The 19091-nt window shown below is 37.5% G+C and overlaps 1 protein-coding gene across 2 annotated transcripts in view; it reads right to left on the minus strand.

The window, feature by feature from the left end:
* Positions 1-332: 332 nt before the first annotated feature.
* The window catches only part of SLC6A2 (solute carrier family 6 member 2), a 55269-nt gene continuing 36510 nt past the window's right edge, over positions 333-19091 (minus strand). Inside the window, exons 6-14 of one of the 2 annotated variants that reach the window (XM_030956250.1) lie at positions 17932-18035; positions 17100-17224; positions 16285-16397; positions 13641-13769; positions 10871-10970; positions 7394-7494; positions 5251-5418; positions 3454-3525; positions 333-1878 (exon numbers count right to left, since the gene is read on the minus strand). In XM_030956250.1, the coding sequence (XP_030812110.1) occupies positions 1855-1878; positions 3454-3525; positions 5251-5418; positions 7394-7494; positions 10871-10970; positions 13641-13769; positions 16285-16397; positions 17100-17224; positions 17932-18035 (936 nt within the window). In that variant the 3' untranslated portion in view covers positions 333-1854. The remainder of the gene's footprint in view (positions 1879-3453; positions 3526-5250; positions 5419-7393; positions 7495-10870; positions 10971-13640; positions 13770-16284; positions 16398-17099; positions 17225-17931; positions 18036-19091) is intronic. The other variant, XM_030956251.1, reaches the window with a different exon arrangement.

A 19091-nucleotide genomic window follows, 5' to 3' on the forward strand; every position in this document is an offset into this window, starting at 1 on the left:
TTTGGCAAACAATAAAAATGAGATTAACTGAGAAGTTGGTGGGATTACTTTTTTGAAGCCTTCAACATATTTTCACTATTTAGCCTCTTGTGTAATTATAGCGTTAGAACTGCAACATTTGGAATTCCTTTATTATTGAAATATATTTAATAACAGGGTTTAAGCAGCTATTGGCCATCAGCTGGGCCAGAAAATAAGACTTCCTTTATAATTAGAAGAAAGTATTCTTTGGGTTTAAAACCCTATTTAAATAAAACTGTTTGTCACAGAGACTCTTCAAGAGAAGGACAACACTTGATTTGTTCTGAAGTATTGAATATGTTGGAGGAAGAGAATGAATAAGGAGAGAAATTTCCCTTTCATTATTTTGAACAGAAATCAATGTTAAATGGAAAAAGCCCAAATGCACTTGGCACTTTAGAACTTGACTATTTTAAAAAAGAAAACAACTCAACAAAAATTGTTTTATAAATAAAAAAGGTCCATCTATTTAAAAGGTCTTTTTTTAGAAAAGAGGAAGCACTACATACATTTAAAAGACAAGCTCAACTGAATGTATAGAGACAAAAAAAACATCAGAGGTAATGTCCAGAGGTAACTCTGGGTTGGATCCAGCAGAGAAGCTACTGCCTCTGCAAATGACTGTAGACCTAGAGATAAATAATCACAAGAACTAACTCAAAGCTACTGAATGTAGTGATCACTTGAAAGGTACTACAGTGACAAGTGACCACTGAATAAGAACAGCACCCAAATGCAGAGTTTGTTCTGTATCTTCTACTTTGCATAATTCTATTAGAGAACAGAGCTGGAATAGGTTTAGAGAGCTAAACATACTTTTAAAGTAGTTAACAAAAATCTTACTACATTTTGGTAGGTGATTCCTGGTTAAATTATAAAATGTTTGCACCAGGGGAATAAAGCCAGATTGGTTTTTTGTGCCATTTGGTAATTATATAATTTTAAAATTGTCCCTTTTTTTGTATTTTACATTGTTTATTTGGAACAAAATACAACAAAAAGATGAAAGTCTGTCTATTTGGGTGCAACTTTCATGCTTAGCTGGAAAAGTCTGCAGAGTGTGGATCATATGATAAAGCCATTCCAATTGTTGATATAAGGGAATATCTCTTTCATGAAGTACACTGTGATGTTAAGTGTGTTCTGCACTAGTAACTGTAACAGGAATTCTCTTCCTGCTCCTCTTCAGTTTCAGTGCAATTAAACTGGTCAGAAAATGGCAAGGACATGTACAGCAGTGTTCTTCACCAAGAGAAGGAAGTAATAATAAACCTCTGAAAATGAAGCACTTTCAGAAGGATGCAAACTCACAACCCAAAGGACAGTATGGCAAGGAAGCTAATGACATGAGGACATAGTTCAAATTGCTCTTTTTGTCATAACTGAGGTGTAATCTTTCCTTAGATCTAAGAGTGCTCAGGTGTTGTTGGTTTAAAATAGGTTGTGGCATGATTATCTGAAGAAGTTATTACTGTCAGAAAAGTTTAATTCACTTCTTCACAATAAAAAAGCACTTAACTTATGCTGATTGTTCTTTTCCTCTGCTCCCCCCTCCTCCACTTCTGCCTATAGCAAAACTCACAAGTTTTGGTCATGTAGGGATCTCATGGCACCAAAGGATGCAAGAAAACTTAAATGGAGTCTTTAAAGATCATTTGAAGCCAAGTAATAGAAGGGAGGCATTGACAACAGAGAGCAGATGTCTTCCCTCACAGAGTCAGTAGATAAGCTCTGGGCCAGCCTGGTCCAAGCATAAGTGAGGGAGCTTTGAACTTGACTTTTCTGTATTCTCAGTTTAGCTGAACGTGGGCTTTTTCCTTGATCTGTTGGTTGTCATATTGTTAGCCAGTGCTGGAGCTGTAAGGAAACAGAAGTGGTTGTTAAATTACATCGTTGATTCAAATGATGATGCTGACAGATACATTTTTTGACAAATCTGGAGTTACAAAGAAGTTTCAAAATAATGGATAGATTTCCACTCTGTAACTAAGTTTCTATGCAGTCCAGTTTGCAGTGAGAAATGTGCTGAATGTAAAGGCTGCTTAGTCAGATCTCGATTAAGTTTTAAAGTTCAGAACTGCCAGACATATATGAGAAGAAAGTATTTGTATTTGTTTGGTTACAGTAGGCAGTGTTTTGTTTACAACCCTAAACATTGTGAGTAAATCACTAAATCTGCTTTAGCATTAACAAAGCCATTCCTATCTGTTCATTGAAGATGGCAGCAAATTAAAATACTCTCACATTTAGCATAGTTTGAGGTAACTTTGGTAGTTTACTTCTGAGGGCAGCCTTTACTAATTTATGTGAAATTTGCTACCTTTTGGTCATAGATTTGTGTTCAGAAGACCAGCACTGTGGAGTGGCTGTTTATAGCCCTTTCACACAGGAACATCTGCCCCTGGAAACATTGAGTAACAGCAGGAACAGTAAATCATTTGACAACTGAGGGCAGAAACAGAAGAAAGAGAAGGCAGGAAGAGGTGTTGTGCTATTTTATATTCTTGGCCACATCAAATAAATTGTGGTCATGAAACAGGAAGCCTATTTGTGCTTTCATTCTGCATCCCATAAATCTATGCAGATTATTTCCTTTAAAAGTCAAAATTTACTTCAAACAACATCTTTCAGAATAAGCAAAAGCCAGACTTATTTTTTCAGTATCAACATACAAACCACCACTATAAAATCTGGGTCACGTTTTGTGGAGGTGTGCATAATTCTAGTTGCTTTCAACTTTGAAGACAGAAAGTGGTCCAGCATGAATGCTGATGAGTGTAACAGGCTTCACATTTGCATCCTTTTAATCTTCTACATAAAGGAGTTTATTTCAATAAGCTCATTTTATTTGCTAAAAGGAAAGCAGTATTTGGAAACCTATAGCATATTTTTCATGGCTTATGAAGTCTCCAGCAGTGTTTTCAATCAACTCTAGTCCTGTGGGGAAAGCCAATTCCATGCAACCTGGTGCATCGTTTTATGACATTATAGGTAAGCTCTGAACACTGGATATTTTTTGCTGTTTACTATGTTTTGTGGGACATAATTGCAGTTTCAGAAAGATGATTTCAGCTTGCTGTGCAGTAACTGAGTGACAGGCTATGACCTCTTCAAATGCATGTGATAGTTTGGAAATACCTTTGTTTATTGGTTAAAATCTCACTGTATTCAAACACAACCTAAAATACCAGATTGAGGTGATCTGTAAGATTGAGAGCTCTCCTGAGGCAAACAAGGAAGGTCCCAAAAGCTTTCCAAAAGGCTTGATGCATGTGGTACTGAGCCTCCTGTGTCTTGTCATGCTGGCAGAAATAAAGAGCTACAGACCTGCTAAGGCATCCAGCATGGGGAGATTGGTGCAAAATTGTAGTTATTGCTAAAGACAGGAAAGGGTTGGAATCAGGAGAATAAGTCTGTGAAAGGTGTACTAACCTTAAACTGCCTGACATTTCCTTGGGCCACGAGTTGGTGCTCATTTTCAGGTGTGATGCAGTAAGCTAGTCTCTAAAGCAGACAGGAAGAAGAGGAAAAAGTCAGCCATATGAAGTGGGATTATGTATGTAATCCCCAATCTATAGTGGGGAAGTAGCATGAACTTTATTTAAAATGGTAACTTAAATCTTTAATATCACTGCATCATGTGCCTTTGCTCAGTCACTGAGAGAATAAGCCTATTATAAACCCTTGGGTGTTAGCCTTTAATATAAGAAGCAACAGCAGAAAGTTTATGCAAATACTAAGTCCAAATATTTAGTGAGTGCATATAGAAAAGAATATCAGGAACAAGTTGGTATCACAGGCCTTAGATCACCTAAATTCGTGCTGTTCTGTTAGTGCTGTAAGAGGTTGGCCAGTCCCAGAGTGGGAGAGGAAGGAGGGCCTGGGATTTCCCAGCTCATCTCCCTTGTCCACCCTGTGCTGTGCCCTTTGAGATCACACATAGATTTGGGTTTATTAGGAACTTTCAACCAACTTAAGGAGTTCCAATTAAATTAGGTTCATACCTTTCCCCATCCCTTCAAGAGCCTCAATTTGGGGCATCATATTGGAGCTAGTGACTTAGATGCCGTGTGTTATCCTTTTGCTATAACGCTCCTGGGGAAGCTGGGGAGCTGCTCCTTGCAGGAGCACTGACAGACAAACCAGAACTTGCTAACAGTACACATGAATGAGAGAATGTGATTTTGGCCAAAGGCTTCTGCATCCCCTGTCAGTAAACTTGAGCAAGAGGGCAAAAGCCTGATGAGCTAGTATAAATTATTCTTTGAGACTGAAATTCTCCTAGAAAAATGTGTTTGTAGCCCTCCCCAGGATGGAACAAAACAAAGGGCTTATAGAATTGCTGGAAATGAGATCTAGAAATTGTGCACAACATTGAGGTGTTAGAGCTGATGAAAACAGGGCAGCTGAGGAGTTCCAGCTTTGGGGCACCTTTGTGAGGTGAACATGATGTGTGATGACTGTGACGTTTCAGAAACAAGACCTTTGTTCTTTTGGGTTGGCTGGGTCAGTGTGAGGGGGATGTGACCCATCTACATAAAGGTTGAGTTCTTATTTTCTGCTTAATTCTGTGTGTGGTGTTGGTTCAGTGATTTGCCTAAGAGCATCAAAATCTTGCTACACCATTGTGTAAGGGTAGCTGTAGGAAGGGAGAGCAGCAGAACTAGGTGTAAGTCAGTGGGTCTAGAAAAGGTTATAAAATGATGATGTGATGGGAAAAAAATCGGTGCTGTATAATGGTGAGGAGCCTTCTGAGTGCTGTTAGAGGTTTTAAGACTACAGATAATAGGGAGGGTATATAGACAATGAAAGTAAAGTTAATATGATGGTAAAAATGATATGGCTAGTGAACCTCAATCGTGTGCCATTTTTAACTGATAAAGAAAGGTACAGAGCAGTTTGAAGACCACACCTCATAGCTGAATATGAAGATAGCATAATTTGTACATTCTTTATTAATAAACAAAAATCTAATCTCATCAATTGGATGAATTACATGCATAAATTTTTTTTTTCACAATTATTATGGTGCTGTCTGGAAAGCTAATTTGTCTAGAGACTCAAACAGAATGCAGTAATCCTACCTGAAACCACTGATCCACCTGACAGATGGATTCAAAAGGTCACTCATAAGTAATAAATTTTGGGAGAGAAATAAACTGCCAACTTAGACCCAGCCATTTCATTTCACAGCAGCATTTCATGACATTTGATTAGTGTTCCACTTACTTCTTTAAAGGTCCCACGCACATTCATGAATTTATAGATGATGTAGGCAGGCACGAGGACCATGGAGGACAATGCTATGCCCCAGCCAATGCGGTTTGCCCACAGAGGGAAGGTGTAGTCATCATAGGTCAGAGGCTTGAAATTTATTATGCTGACTATCACAACAAACTGGAGAAGAAAGTATAAAATGAACCAGAGATCTAAGATGAAGAGCCTTACTGGAAGTGATTCCAGGTGTTCTATTAAGCAGCCACCCTAAAGTTTGTCTCAAACCAGCTTTATGGTTTACCTTCAGCCTGTTTACTTTGTGCCTCTTACTGCTTAAGCTGTTGAAGTTCTTGATGTGTTTACTAGTTCGTTTTAGCTACTGTGGATGCAGATTATTTGAAATTGTGATGGGAAGATCAGGTGACTGTCTACTACTGCCTCACTTAAATGAATGTGTTAGATGTAGAAAAGTGATTCTGTAGTTAAGAAAAAACTCTGCAGGATCTATTGTTTTTAATTTCTTTCTTTTCCAAGAATATTAGATTTCCTTTAAGAGCTTTGTACCCAATTTTCAGCATGATACGTGTACTGAGGAAAGGTAGAACAGCCTTAAGGCCTGGAAAGCAAAGTTGCTTCTTTCTTCCTGTGCTTCCCTGTCCAGTGCTAGATGCAAGAAGGAAAGAGTGGTATACAGCCCTACTGCTGTCCTGGTAAATCCATATGGGTTGTATAACATGCAGATATCCTTGATTTGGTTCTTTGGGGCTATATGTTCTGCTCTATATTTCAATTTCCAATTAAAATATTTTAAGCCTAGGGTTTTAAAGACTACACCAAGATAGTGTGGGTTAAAGGGAGATCATAGTGTAGAATCTGGTTAGAAAAATACTAATTTTATTTTGTGATTTTTCTTGGGATTATGTTCATAGCTGCAGATAATATGGAGAATGAGCTTAAAGAACTTTTAGATGGAAAAAAGAAATGTGCATTGTGAAGGCTGAGAGACGTATTATTTACAGTTTTATTCTGACTTGTGTTCAGGCTTGTCTAGGAAGGTATTGAGGCTCTTTCACCACGACATCTTAAACTACCTGAAGGTTAATCCGGTGGGCTCTCCACCTTTAGCTAGATTGTTACAACACTCATGATAAAATGTAAATTTTCAACTGTCTCCTTGTGTGCAAAATCAAAGGATGCTTGCTCCAGCCTTTTCCCATTCTGCTTGAGTCAGCCTTCTTGAAGTGCTGCAGGATACAGTTCCATCAAACTTCCTTTATAGAACTGTGTTTAAAAGGATAACTAATATAGGCTTGGTAGGTGTTTATGAATGAATTGGGATCATAGCTTTTATATTTAAAAAAATGTGGACCTGTTCTGAAAGCCTACCCAGTGTATATTTGCAATACCAGTAATGCTTTAAGATTGCACAGCTTTAATGCAAGTAATTGTCTCCTAAAATCATAATCTGGTCAAATTTCTGTATTATTATCCTGACCTTTTGATTTACAAATATGCACAGGAAGAGATTCCAATATAAAACTCTAGGTTAGTACTGAATCTAACCTTTACACAAAGCAACCAAATTCACACTTTGGGATTTTTTTTCCCCCTAATGCAATGGAACACTTGTTTTTTCCAACAGGCAGCTTACAACATGTATTTTATACAACTCTTCAGTGTTTCACACAGCTAATTACAGGTATAGTTGTATATGAATTTTTCTATGGTGTCATTTCACAAAGTGGGTATCCTGGTATCCTCCAATCAAAGATACATTTTTGCTAACACTATCTCTTGTCCCTGGCTAGTTTATTCTCCCAAGGGAATGGTTTGTGTTTAATATGCAGAGGTGCTACAGGGAGGACACTGCCTAAGGGTTCCCTAAGAAAAGCTGCCTTCTTAAAATTGTGCTGAAATGAAAGAACAGAAGACGACCACAACCACCATTAGCTTCTCTCCCACAACTGAAATGCATTATACTAAATGTACCCAGCATATAATTTCAAGGAGAAAAAAGAATTAAATTGGACTGTCCTCTATTCATCCCAACAATATCTGGCACAGCAATAGGTATCCTGCTCTTGGGACCAATTGTGTATTCTGGGAATCAGTGTACTGGTATTCTTTTCATGATGGAGTAATTATCAGCACTTACCAATAAAAAAGCAGGACTAACAAACTTCCAGCACAGTCTCCAGTAGAGGCCTGGTTTGAAGCCCATCATTTGTTGGATGTCTTCACTGAACCTGTCCACACCTAGAGTGGATGTGAGCAGATGCAAGCATGAGACTGACTTCAGTCTAAACCGCTCAGATGCTGGCATACCCAAAGTATCTTTTTCAGAAACCAGACATGAATGACTTCCAAATCAGAAGGCATAAGAAATAACAACATTAATCTCCTTTCCATGTCTAGGTGCATCTTTGACAACACTATATCTGACTTAAATGCCTGACTTAAGGCCTGTTGCAGACAGCAGCATTACCACTGAAAAGAGGCATTTCAAAAATATCTAGAATTCAAGTTGTAAATAGTACACAATTTTTAAAATAGTTATGGATTATTGTAACCTAATTCCTCTGTTATTATGAGTACACTGCTGGAAAATGTAAATCCTTACTCACATAAACTGCTGATAATGAGGTAGATTCATAAGATTCTTAATTTATCAAAGGAGATTTCTTTGTTCCACTTAAGACATACTTACTTTTCAGTGTTTCATTGAACATCACAGAATGTTCTTTATTACAAATATAATTTCATATTTATGACTTTTCCAGACAACTCAAGCAATTCTTCTGTTTATTGTAAATATGTACAAAACTACACCACATTAGAATGGGTTGATTAACACTGATATAAAATGGGGAAAAAAGTATCCTTCTCTGTCTTCTGTAAAAAGAAAACAATATCTGACTTTACACCTTAGAGACATTGGCTCTGTGCATTCTGTCATGTCAGACTATTTATAATTTATTTTGTGCAATGTGTTCAGAAAGTTTACTTATAATCATGAACCCATTAGGTAAACAGTAGAAATGCAGCTTTTTTCTATGAATATTTGTTGATTAGAGAGCATCTATAGTTTTCCATAAAGATTATTTCTCTTTGTGGATAAGTTCAGCACAATTTATCTAATTTATTTAATATAAATAATTGGGACTGCTTGAATTAGTCCATTGTACATATGAGGATGCAAAATATTTTCAGGGTGTGAACATTTGAGTGTAAATGTCTCAAAACAATTTCCAGCTCCCAATATTATGTCCAGGTGAAGAGAAATAGCCAAGAAGGATCTGCAAATGCTCTTTAACCTTAATCTGATTCTATTTGCAGTGCTTTCTGTGAACTTTAAAGTGACTGAATTTTAACTGCTATGCACACTGACTGAAATTTATCATTGTGGAGAAGGTCAAAGACAAAGGTATATCAGAATTTTATTCAAATGTTTCCAGACAGATGCACTTGGAGCTCAGACAGTGCTTGGTGCTCAATTTCTGCTGAAAATGGAGGATGGCTGGGGCCATGCTCTCAGGCTGCACTTTTCCAAAATTTGCTTTTTCAGTACTGCATGTCTTCAAATCGTTTTCTAAGAATCAACCTTTAAGCAGAACACAGCCATAGCTACAGATAACAGTACCTGTAGGGCTTGGTTTCAGAGATACTTAAAATTTATTATCAGGAGCTGTTAAATACCCAGAAATAGAATATTCACCAGAAAGATGATATCAGTGTTGGACATGAGGAAAATTGGTAACAACTGAGCAGTCATAACTAAGGAACATCTGCACAGTAAAGTAAACTAGCTCTCCCTTCTTACATACACTGTTGGCCTTTGCAAGAATAAACTTCACAGTAAATGGTCATAGATATAATTTGAACTAAATTTCCATGTTTTTAGTCTGTGCCAAAATGTCAGTGCTTGCCTTTAGGCTGGCTTAATATTCAGCTAGGTCATTAAGGCAAGAGGGGTCTATCAGAAAAAAGAGGCAGACAAGATCATGCCAGATTTAATAAGTTTAAATAGCACCTGGGGCTGTAATAAGTTCTTTATAAAGCAACAGGTCATGCTGTGTCAGTAGAAACATCTGTCAGCTGCTCAAGAAAAATGAATAGATATTTTCCCAATTAGGGGGAGGCTGCAGGAAGAAAGGAAAAAAATGATAAAGACAGAGGGTGTAAAATAAAATTTTAGTAACTTTGGCCTGGTTTGTGGACCACCTACAAAGCTTAGCTACTGTAAAGTGCAGTAAATCCTGTTTTAATGGTAGCAGAAAGTAACTTTCCCCTAAAAACTGAAGAGGACTCTACTTCCAAGCTAAGCTGTGATCACTCATCCACATTAGGCTCTTTTACAGGGATTAAGGACAGCTGTCTGTGAAATATAGTGCCTCCATTATTTTGAGAGACAACAGCCTATGTGCTGCTTGCTCCATGCTGATGCTGGGTGACAGAATTAGTGCATTAAAACTAGAAAATATCCCTCTGATAGATTGAACAGCTTTATGCATGGATGCCATTCTTTCACTTTACTCACTCTCCAACAGTTCTTTAACTGCAAGGTGAAGTTTGTTAGGTTAGAAGAACATGGTGAGGCAGAATGGATGGATAAATAAGTGACTGACCGAGGTAATAGCAATAAGAATCAAAATGTCTAAAAACCCTCTGAATCCTACATTAGCTATAAACACTATGTCTGAATAAAAATGAAGAGGGCTTTCAGAAGAAGAACAATCTTATTGGGAATCAGGGTAACTCATTCAATACAGACTTAAAGGGAAGAGGATTTGCAGGCTGCTATGACATTGAAACCTGGTAATAGTGAAAAGAGTTGTGATCAGCCAGGAACTAAAGCATGAGAATAAAGAGGATATTGGGAAGGAAAATAAGAGGTCATAATATTTAGGTGGCTATAGCACATCACTGCACTCTGACAGGCATAGAGTGATTCCAGTCTTGTGCCAGAGGTCAACTAAACACTCCTAAAGCTTGACATACTTGGGATAAAGCAAATCACTACTCCCTTTTTGTGGTCTAAGTTAGTATCAAATACTAGAAATATATTTTCTGGTATCTAGTGTGTTGGGTATTTTATACCATTCTATGAAATAAATAAACTGCTAGTGTTTTACCATGAAGTAGAATATTGTCACCAACAAAAGGGATGGATGTAGGAATTATTATAACTTTCTAAACATCACCTTTATTTGTGTTGTGTGGAGAGTCCTTGAGATTGGTCCTGGGGGACTAATGAAATGTGAAAATGGGTGAGTCTGTGTTTAGGCTAATCTACTTGTTTTCAAAGAATCAAGTCTAAATCTGCTACTGCAAGTCATCAGCAATACTAAGAGTCATAAAATACTGGCAAAAGGAGTAACTTTTCCATCCCATCACAGTCCCTTTCACAAGGCTGTTTGCTTTGGCTTTGTGCGGGGTCTCAAAGCTTGGCCCACTGAATGTCTGCATTCCTGTCACTGCTCATAAATCAGTTGGAAATCACTCTATGAAACCTGACTTGTCATGGTTGTGCGTATACAAGGCTATGCTGTTTTCCCTTAAAATGATGTGTAAGCCCATCGTGAGCACTTGGAATTCCAGAAAAGCTTTTGCACATGCAAAAGGAGGAGCTTACCATAAAACCAGGAAACTCCAATTGCCTCCATTAGAACAGCAAACAGTATTGAAGTCCCAGCTGCAAATGTGTCCAGAAGTGTGAGCACATAAATTCCACCCTGCAACAGGGAGTTAAAAGATGCAAGGACAAGAAGTTACAAATAGAATAATCTCAGAGTTTAGTATCCATTTAACAGAAATCTGCTTTACTTTGAAGCATTATCTTAATCCAAGTATTTTAGTATGGATCTGATGCATCAGACACAGGCTCATATTTGCATACAAAATAGTGGGATCAGACTTCCAACTCTTTAGAAGAGGCTTTTTTCACCTATGTCCTCACTTCACTGGGAAACAGAAACCTCAGCTTAGATTAATGAATTCTCTTGGCACTCCTGGTCAGTGGAGGTTTGGGGAATGATCAGCAGCTTGTAGGGCAGGGCCTGTCTGCAGCAGTTAATGAAGAACTTCCCAAATTAATGGCAGGAATGGAGCACTCCAAGAGTGCTTTCCATAGGCCCTTATCAGTCACTTTGTTCCTAAGGCCATTTGCTCTGCAGGCCAGTGAGTCTGCAGTGTTGTTCTGATTTCCCCTTTCCCTGACTGCCTGCATCTCTCACCCACTGCTCCTCCCAAGGCAGAAGATGATGTTAACTCTGTCACCAGCACAGCAAGAAGCTGCTGTGCCCTGTTCAGTCTCTGGGCTGTGGTATTTGCAAACCTTTGCTCAGTGGAGACAGCAAACCTTGTCTTCCTTCACAACAGCACATTTTGTGCTTCAGTGGTTCATGACTGAGAAATGGAAATGCATTTACTGAAGTCTTGTTCAATTTTTCTTTTTTTTTTTTTTAGCTGCAGTTTCACCACTTTTTGCTGTGTTTTACAATGTTGTGTGTGTGCAAATTACTACTCATTTTACTGAGTTTCAGCTACAGAGGAATGGAAACCCATGAGATTCAGATTTGTTTCAAAATGAACCCAGATAAAGTGTGCCAGGAAACTTTGTCAGACATAAACAACTGAAATGTTTGCAGTTGCAGTAGATTTTTGTTAAAATATCTTTTTACAACCAAACTTAATCTGATTATGCCTGTCCAGAAAGGAAGGAAAAAAGGAATTATTTTCTGTGTTTTTACCACCAATGGTATAAATGGCACTTGTATTGTTTAAATCTGTAGGTGATTTTAGTCTCTGTAATCAGTTGTCTTTTATTTTTTTACAATGTGTTTTTTTTCTGGAACAGCTGTGCATATTTAGAAAAATAGGGAGAGCAGTACTCAGGCCTCATGCAGGTTTTTAATTCTGTGGGGACTTGTCCGGAAATGGAATGAAGTTTGGTTGTTGTGTTAGAAAACGTTGCTTCTTGAATGACATTTGAGTTTGACCTCTTGTTTTTGCTCTACACCTGCCCCAAATGAATGCATTTGCAATCAATCTTAGAAAAGTGAATTACTAATATGTTTTTGTAAGAAACACACTTGTTTCAGAAACAGCTACTTTTCAAAATAAAACCTTAAAAATTCAGGGGGCAAACAATTTCATGTGACGTTCTCACAAGGGTTTTCCTTTTTATTTTTTACACATCAGAAATATTCTTTAGCTATGTGAGCCAATACATTTGGGTTTTCTAGACAGTTTGTGAATTCCAGCTGGGGGGGTGAACTTCAGCCTAAACAGGTGCCATTATTTAAAAGGTAGGGTTAGGTCATTATTTTGAATAGCTTTAGCTCACTTGGAGGCAGTGGAATTGCACCCACTAGCACCTGTTCTGGTTCTTAGCACTGAATTTCTTCTGATATTGTACTTCAGGAAATTTTATTGCAGTTGCAACTTTGAATAAACAGGAGCATGTGCAGTGTTTAGGCATCAATAGAAATAGTATGGTATTAAAAGGATAGATATTTTAAATATTTTTAGTCTCAAATATTTCTCAGTTTGAGGAAACTGGAGCAAAAATATTGGGGTATTTTTATGTAAAAAGAACTTTGTTATTTATAAACTTATGCCATTTCAGTAATCTTAATAATAGATTTGGAAACCATTTCTAGGGATGGAGGGAGGTTCAGCACATCTTTCATGGTGGTTTCTTAAAGTTTCAGTTGTTTTCTGGGAATTTTGGCATCTTTGTTAGCAGGTCTCTCTCTTTTTTATGGTCAAAAAAAAAGAGAAAATTCTCTCCTGCCTAGAACACATTAATTTAATTCCTTAATTAGTTGTAAAAAGCCAGATGAGGCAAAACATTCAGTCTGATGGTAGTGATAAATACAGGTTACTAAATGTTCAGGATAAGTTTTCTTTGTGCTTTATGTGGTGTTAACAGTAAAAGATGTCAAGATCTAGGTACACGAAGGAACATGAAGAAACAAGGTGGGGAAAGGAGCTCATTGCTCTACACTCCTTCCATGAGAAGTGAGTGTCTTTTGCTTTCTTTGAGAACAGCCAGGTCTGGTCACTTGAAATTCTTAGTTCTTCACAGAGGAATAAGCACTCTACACAATTCCATTTAATGTGACTAAAAATACAACACCAAACCAAACAAAAAAACCCCCAAATAAATGCAAAAGAAAGCACACAGAACCAAATAAACCCAGCAGTAGTAGAGACAGTTGTTTGGAACAAACACCTATAGGCTTGGTTAATAGCAAATGATCTTGTGCCAAAAACCAGAGAAGCTTCATATGTTAGATTAAAAGTGATGTTCTGAACAGAAATTTTTATCCATATTTCATCTGACAAGATTAATGACATATTTTAGGTAACATTTTGATGGAGACTTTTGTTGTACTTACATTGGTAATGCAGAAAAGAGCAAGTAGGAAAGTGCCAAAAGAAACACCAAAGGTGAAGAGCTTTCTGTGCTGCTTCAGAAGGTGGAAATCATCTGCCAGGCCAGTGATGACAGCCTCCATCCCACCCATCTGAGAAGGGGAAGGCAAAAACTCTGGTTAAATGCTACTGGCTGTGGAAATACAGAATGAAGAATGCACAGCAGTTTGTGAAATTAATACCCAACCACTCTGTGGTTTCTGGTATTTCAGCTGTAAGTCTCTGGTGATATGAGGATTTCTTTTCTTCTGGTAAAGGGCTGGGTCAGGGAACTGGACAGCAAGAGGGGAGGTTGTTGCCTCCATAGCTGTACCCTCTGAGACTCTTGGCTGACTCAACAGAACAATAAGTAGACGGTACTTTGGGGAAAATAATATACATTTGAATATACTTCTGGGGGAAAAGCTGCTAGCTTAAGTAGCTAAGCTCCTTAAGATATTTCTTAAATAAAGACAGGCAGGAAAAGCACCTAAAGGAAATGTCCTGAACAAAGATTTGCATTAGCCATTGATTAACAAAATCCAGTTTGACAAAAGTCTTTACAGATTTGGAAGAATTACTACAAAGGAAGCTTGATGTAGTTTTTTTGTTCACAATATGAAAGAATTTTACTTTGCTTTCTAGAAGTTAATGAAGAACATTAGCTATTGTTTTGGAATACAGGAAAGGTACTTTCCAAATTTTCATTTAAGTTGCTGGATTATGTAGGTGGTTATGAATTGTCATTTCTTTCCATTAATGAAAACATTCTGCCCCCAAACTCCAACAAAAAGCTATGAAAATAAATTTCAGTCTTTTATCATAGTAAACAAATTTATTTAATATTTTGGAGAGGCTTAATTCTATGCTTTTTGTGATGCTAAAAGACAAGGCAAGACCTGAAGTGCCTGGTGCAATACAATAGCTGGTTAGCAGATGCTGACACAGCCTGTCTCTTCCCTATAAGACTTTGATTAAAATATTCCTGGTTGAAATCAGTAACAAAGAATTATTGCCATAAAAAGTACTGCAGGACTTGAGTTTTCTTTGTGACATCATGACAAATCCTGAACCAGTAGTTCTCCTCCCTTTAGAAGGAAAGAACTAAACTTGGCCACAGGTCACTAGTTCACTGTTTTAATTAGTTAGACTTTTCTCTATTTGTAGGAAAAGTATGTTCTGCAATCTAAAGTGTCTTTGTCACTTCTGTGTTTCTTTACATTGCCCTACATTTACTGCTGTTGCAAAGTTAACTCTTTTGGATCTCGACACTTCTGAGCATAAATTTTCTTCTTCCTTCTTTTCATTCGTCATCCTTTCCCTAGTGGTCATTCATGTCCTTTCATTGTGCTAAACCCTTCATTTCAGTCCTTTATATTTGCTTACAGTTGAAAAATTGTCAAGCTATAATCCCAGGTATAATCTTCCCTCAAACTTTTGTCTAAGGATGCAGATTTTAGTCTATATAGACAAACTTGATTGGACCTCAGCTGGAATCCAAAAATCCAAACACTTTGGAAATATTTAGACCTGAATCTGACCTTTACAGCTTAGCCCTCACTCCACAAGACCTCATTCAGCTATTTGCCAATGATTATCAAAGCTTCCTGCTGCAACCTCATATTTTTTCTTTAAGTTTTGCTCTTTTCCATGTCAATTCATTCTTTCTCTTTCTTGTCCTTGAAAATGAACGATTTTTCCTGAAGTTGTAAGCAATGGAAACAGTGCTTTACTATTCTCAGCAAGAAATTCCTGGATCAACTTTGTACATTCTGAACTTTAAAATAGACTTCTATGCTTTGGAATAGTAAGAAACCCCTACCCTACTAAAGAGGATGAAAGTTTGTCCATGGTTCACTATTCCTTAAAGACCCCATTTGGTTCTGCAGAAATTTATCAACCTTTAAGCTAAATATAACAGGATGCCTTGAGACCTCTTTGCTAGAAAAAAAGCAGTACAAAAGTTGTTTGGGGAGTTGGAATGTTTTCTGGGACGAAGTTTCTGTGATCCTGAATATTATGCTGCAAAACTTATCAAAGAGCAAATACACTTGTTAGACCAGACATATTTTACAGTAAGATTATAGGAAAATGAAACCACTGTGGAAATAGTCTTACACGATTTTAAAATTGTGATTAAATTTACAGGAAATTCTGTATCATGGCTTGTAGAAAAACAATGGGAGTACTTTCAGAGGTCTGTCTAGAGCAGATTAATTGATTTCAGCACATAAAACAATCCCTTCTAGAAACCACTCAATGTTTTATTTGTGTTTTGCAAGCAGGGCTCCAGAACCTTTTTGCAGGTTCATAGCAGTGTTGTTGGATCTTTAAATAGTAATAACTGTTGATGAAAAGCCCATCTGTAAAGTCATAAAAAAGTAGCAGGGAGTAAATATTTACTGGCTTGTCCAAGATTTAATCTTTTCCTGAACCTTTTAATGATAGAGTCTTTATAATACAGTGAGTAATAGTATTGCTATGCTGCCTATAACTGTGGAAACAGGTTTAGGAAATGTACAGAATGTTTACTTGCAATGTAATCTCCTGCTAAAGGCAAATGCTTCTTTAGTTACAAAATATGACAGGAAAAGAACAATGTCAAGGGTAGAAGGAAAAAATACTCACAGAACTGTCAATGCCAAGTGTAAGGAGCATGATGAAGAATACCACAGCCCAAAATGTAGATCCTGAAAGAGTTGAAATTGCCTCTGGGTACAGGATGAAAACTAAACCAGCTCCTGGAATAGAAAAACGGAAAAAGAGGTGTCACTATTATGTTTCTTATCTTCACAAAAGCGCTCATTTTGATAAGATAAATCATGACTAAATTGACTTTCATTTCAGTCCTTGTCATGCTCTGAGTATTGTTAAAACAACATTTGCATTATAGCAAAATATATCTAAAATGCTTTATTTATTTACTCATGATGGCTTGGTATTAAAAGCCCCCTATCCCATTGTTTTTCACTTTGAATAATATTTTATTGGATTTGTAACCTTACTATTATTTTTCAGCTATGTAGTAGAGAAGGAATTACGTGTTTGGCAAGAGAACTCTTGGATGTGATGAGAGGGGCAGGAGCTGAGACCATGGGTGACTGTTCCCAGTGAGAGGATTATAGAGCTGAGCTTAGCAGAACCATCAAAACCAGTCACCTGGGGCACTGAACAGCAATACCTTTGTAAGATTCTGTCCAGTGGTTAACACCTGTTTGTTGAATGGGCAAGATTCTGGGGAACCTCAACTCAGTAGAGGTGAGGTGGAGCAATAACATTTACAGTTCACATTTCAACAAGGGATTTAAACACAGAATTCTGTTTCCAAGTAAGTTAATTCAGTTCACTTCCATGAGATTTTCACACACTTGTTGGAAACAAATAGAAATATATTTGCAGAGAAATATAGAGGCAGAAGGGTTAATATAGGATTAACTTCCTACCTTCAGTAGCTACATCCTCAATTTTAACTTTGTGCTCATGAGCCATGTAGCCCAATATGGAGAAAATGGCAAATCCTGAGATGAAGCTTGTGACACAGTTAATGGTGCTAGTCAGCAGAGCATCCCTAAACACGGAGAGAAGAACAGCCCAGTGAGAAAAAACTTTAAGAACTAGATGGGGATTTTCTTTAACATATTCCCCCATCCTTCAGTTCATAATGCATTTATAATATATGTACTCTCTGAATTTATATTTCATTGGAAAAGTGATGCTTGTTTTTATTCCAAAATTTAATGTTAACAAAACACCTAGATGTTGGAATTTCTCAGAAGGTGGAGAGTGATTCTAGTTGAATTTCCATGGTGGCGATTCAGCAAAACACTTAAAAACTGACTTGATTTAAAGTGCATTCCTAAACTGGAGTGCAAATGTAAAATATCAGAAATATAATCCCAAAGCACAGAAACACTTCTGGAAGCTGGGATCTTTCTGCTTTTTGTTCCTGCACCAATAAGATTTCATCCTGTGTTCACTGTTGCACTTAATGGTACTTTTGAAAGGCAAACACCAGCACAGTTTACACAGCTGTCTAAAGTCCAAACCTAATCCTATTCTGCTTTGGAGAGCAGCAGATATCTTGGCAGGTTCCTGTTACTAAAATTTCACTCAGGAACACAGTATTTCAAGATTTGGGTTGGTTACTATGTCTACACAAAACTCACCATCGTTAATATATGACTGAAGATAAAAGGATAGCTTAAAACTTCTTTCAGCTGCAGTCAGAGTAAAATAAAATATTTTTGCAGCAGTAATGGAAGAATAGGCTCTTACCTGTAGCAGTTGTTGTCAAACTTGTTGTAACTGGCAAATGCAATTAAAACACCAAACCCAGCTCCTAAGGAGTAAAATATCTGAGTGGCTGCATCAATCCATACCTGCATAATGACACCAACAGTGCCAGGGTCAGTTCAGCCTCAAGGATACAGCAGCAGAAAAGCAAGGAAGGGCTTTTGGAAAACAATTGGCATTCATGCCAAGAGGAGTGTGTCACATGGAGCATGGCCCTGGTCTGGAATGGTCCCACCTGAGGTGGTGAGGGAGGAGCAGGGAAAGTCCTCAGAGCGCACAGACACTGCTGCCCTGGTGGGCTGTGCAATGGGACAGGGACTTGTGAGGTTTTACCCAGCACTGAAATTATTGCAGGGTTTTACTCCTGAGTGACAGAAATACACTTCCAACAGCTCTTGTTCCAAGTTAGTTTGGAATGTACAACCAGAAATCTAAAAATAGTTAATGGGTCAAGAGTTATAGGACATTTTCTTTCCCATACCAGAGCTTCCTTTGTGTGACTGTTAGTGCACTCTACATGATACTTTCTTGGTTCAGGAGCTGAAGCATGACAGATGTGCTGTGAACAGAACCATGTGGATTTATCTCTCAGCTTTCTCACTTAGTTGGAGAAAGAGTTCTTTCTGTGATAGTCATTACATTTCAGTTTAGATCAGCTTGATAATTTTAAGGATTGTCCACCAGGGAAAATATTTTAAAAGTATAATATTTTCTAAAGTGTCCCTCTTACCCGTATCCATTTATCCAGTCAGGAACAATGCCACAGTTCTAGTTCCCTGAACCAGAAACCTGAAAATAGCCTTGGTTAACCCCCTTCTGTTGTTACAGAGATTTTAATATGAAAATCTTCAACAGAATCAGTGAAGTCAGTGGTGTGAATAATACTCAACATTTCTCAAAACGAGATCTGCAATGTTTGATTAAATCTGCCAAGAAGTCTGAAAGAACAATGAAAAGCACTGGGTTTCATCATTCATCCATCTCTACAAAATCAGATCTAATGCAGCTATTCAGCAGCAACTTTCTAACAGATCTAAGCAGCTTGTGAGCTCCCTCTGCATTGGGAGTTTAGTGCTACACTTTTATATTTGGCCTAGTGGAAGGAAGAGAGTGCCTTCTCCTGTGCTGACATGATATATGAA

Source organism: Camarhynchus parvulus, chromosome 11, assembly GCF_901933205.1.
Source record: "Camarhynchus parvulus chromosome 11, STF_HiC, whole genome shotgun sequence".
Taxonomy (NCBI): Eukaryota; Metazoa; Chordata; class Aves; order Passeriformes; family Thraupidae; genus Camarhynchus; species Camarhynchus parvulus.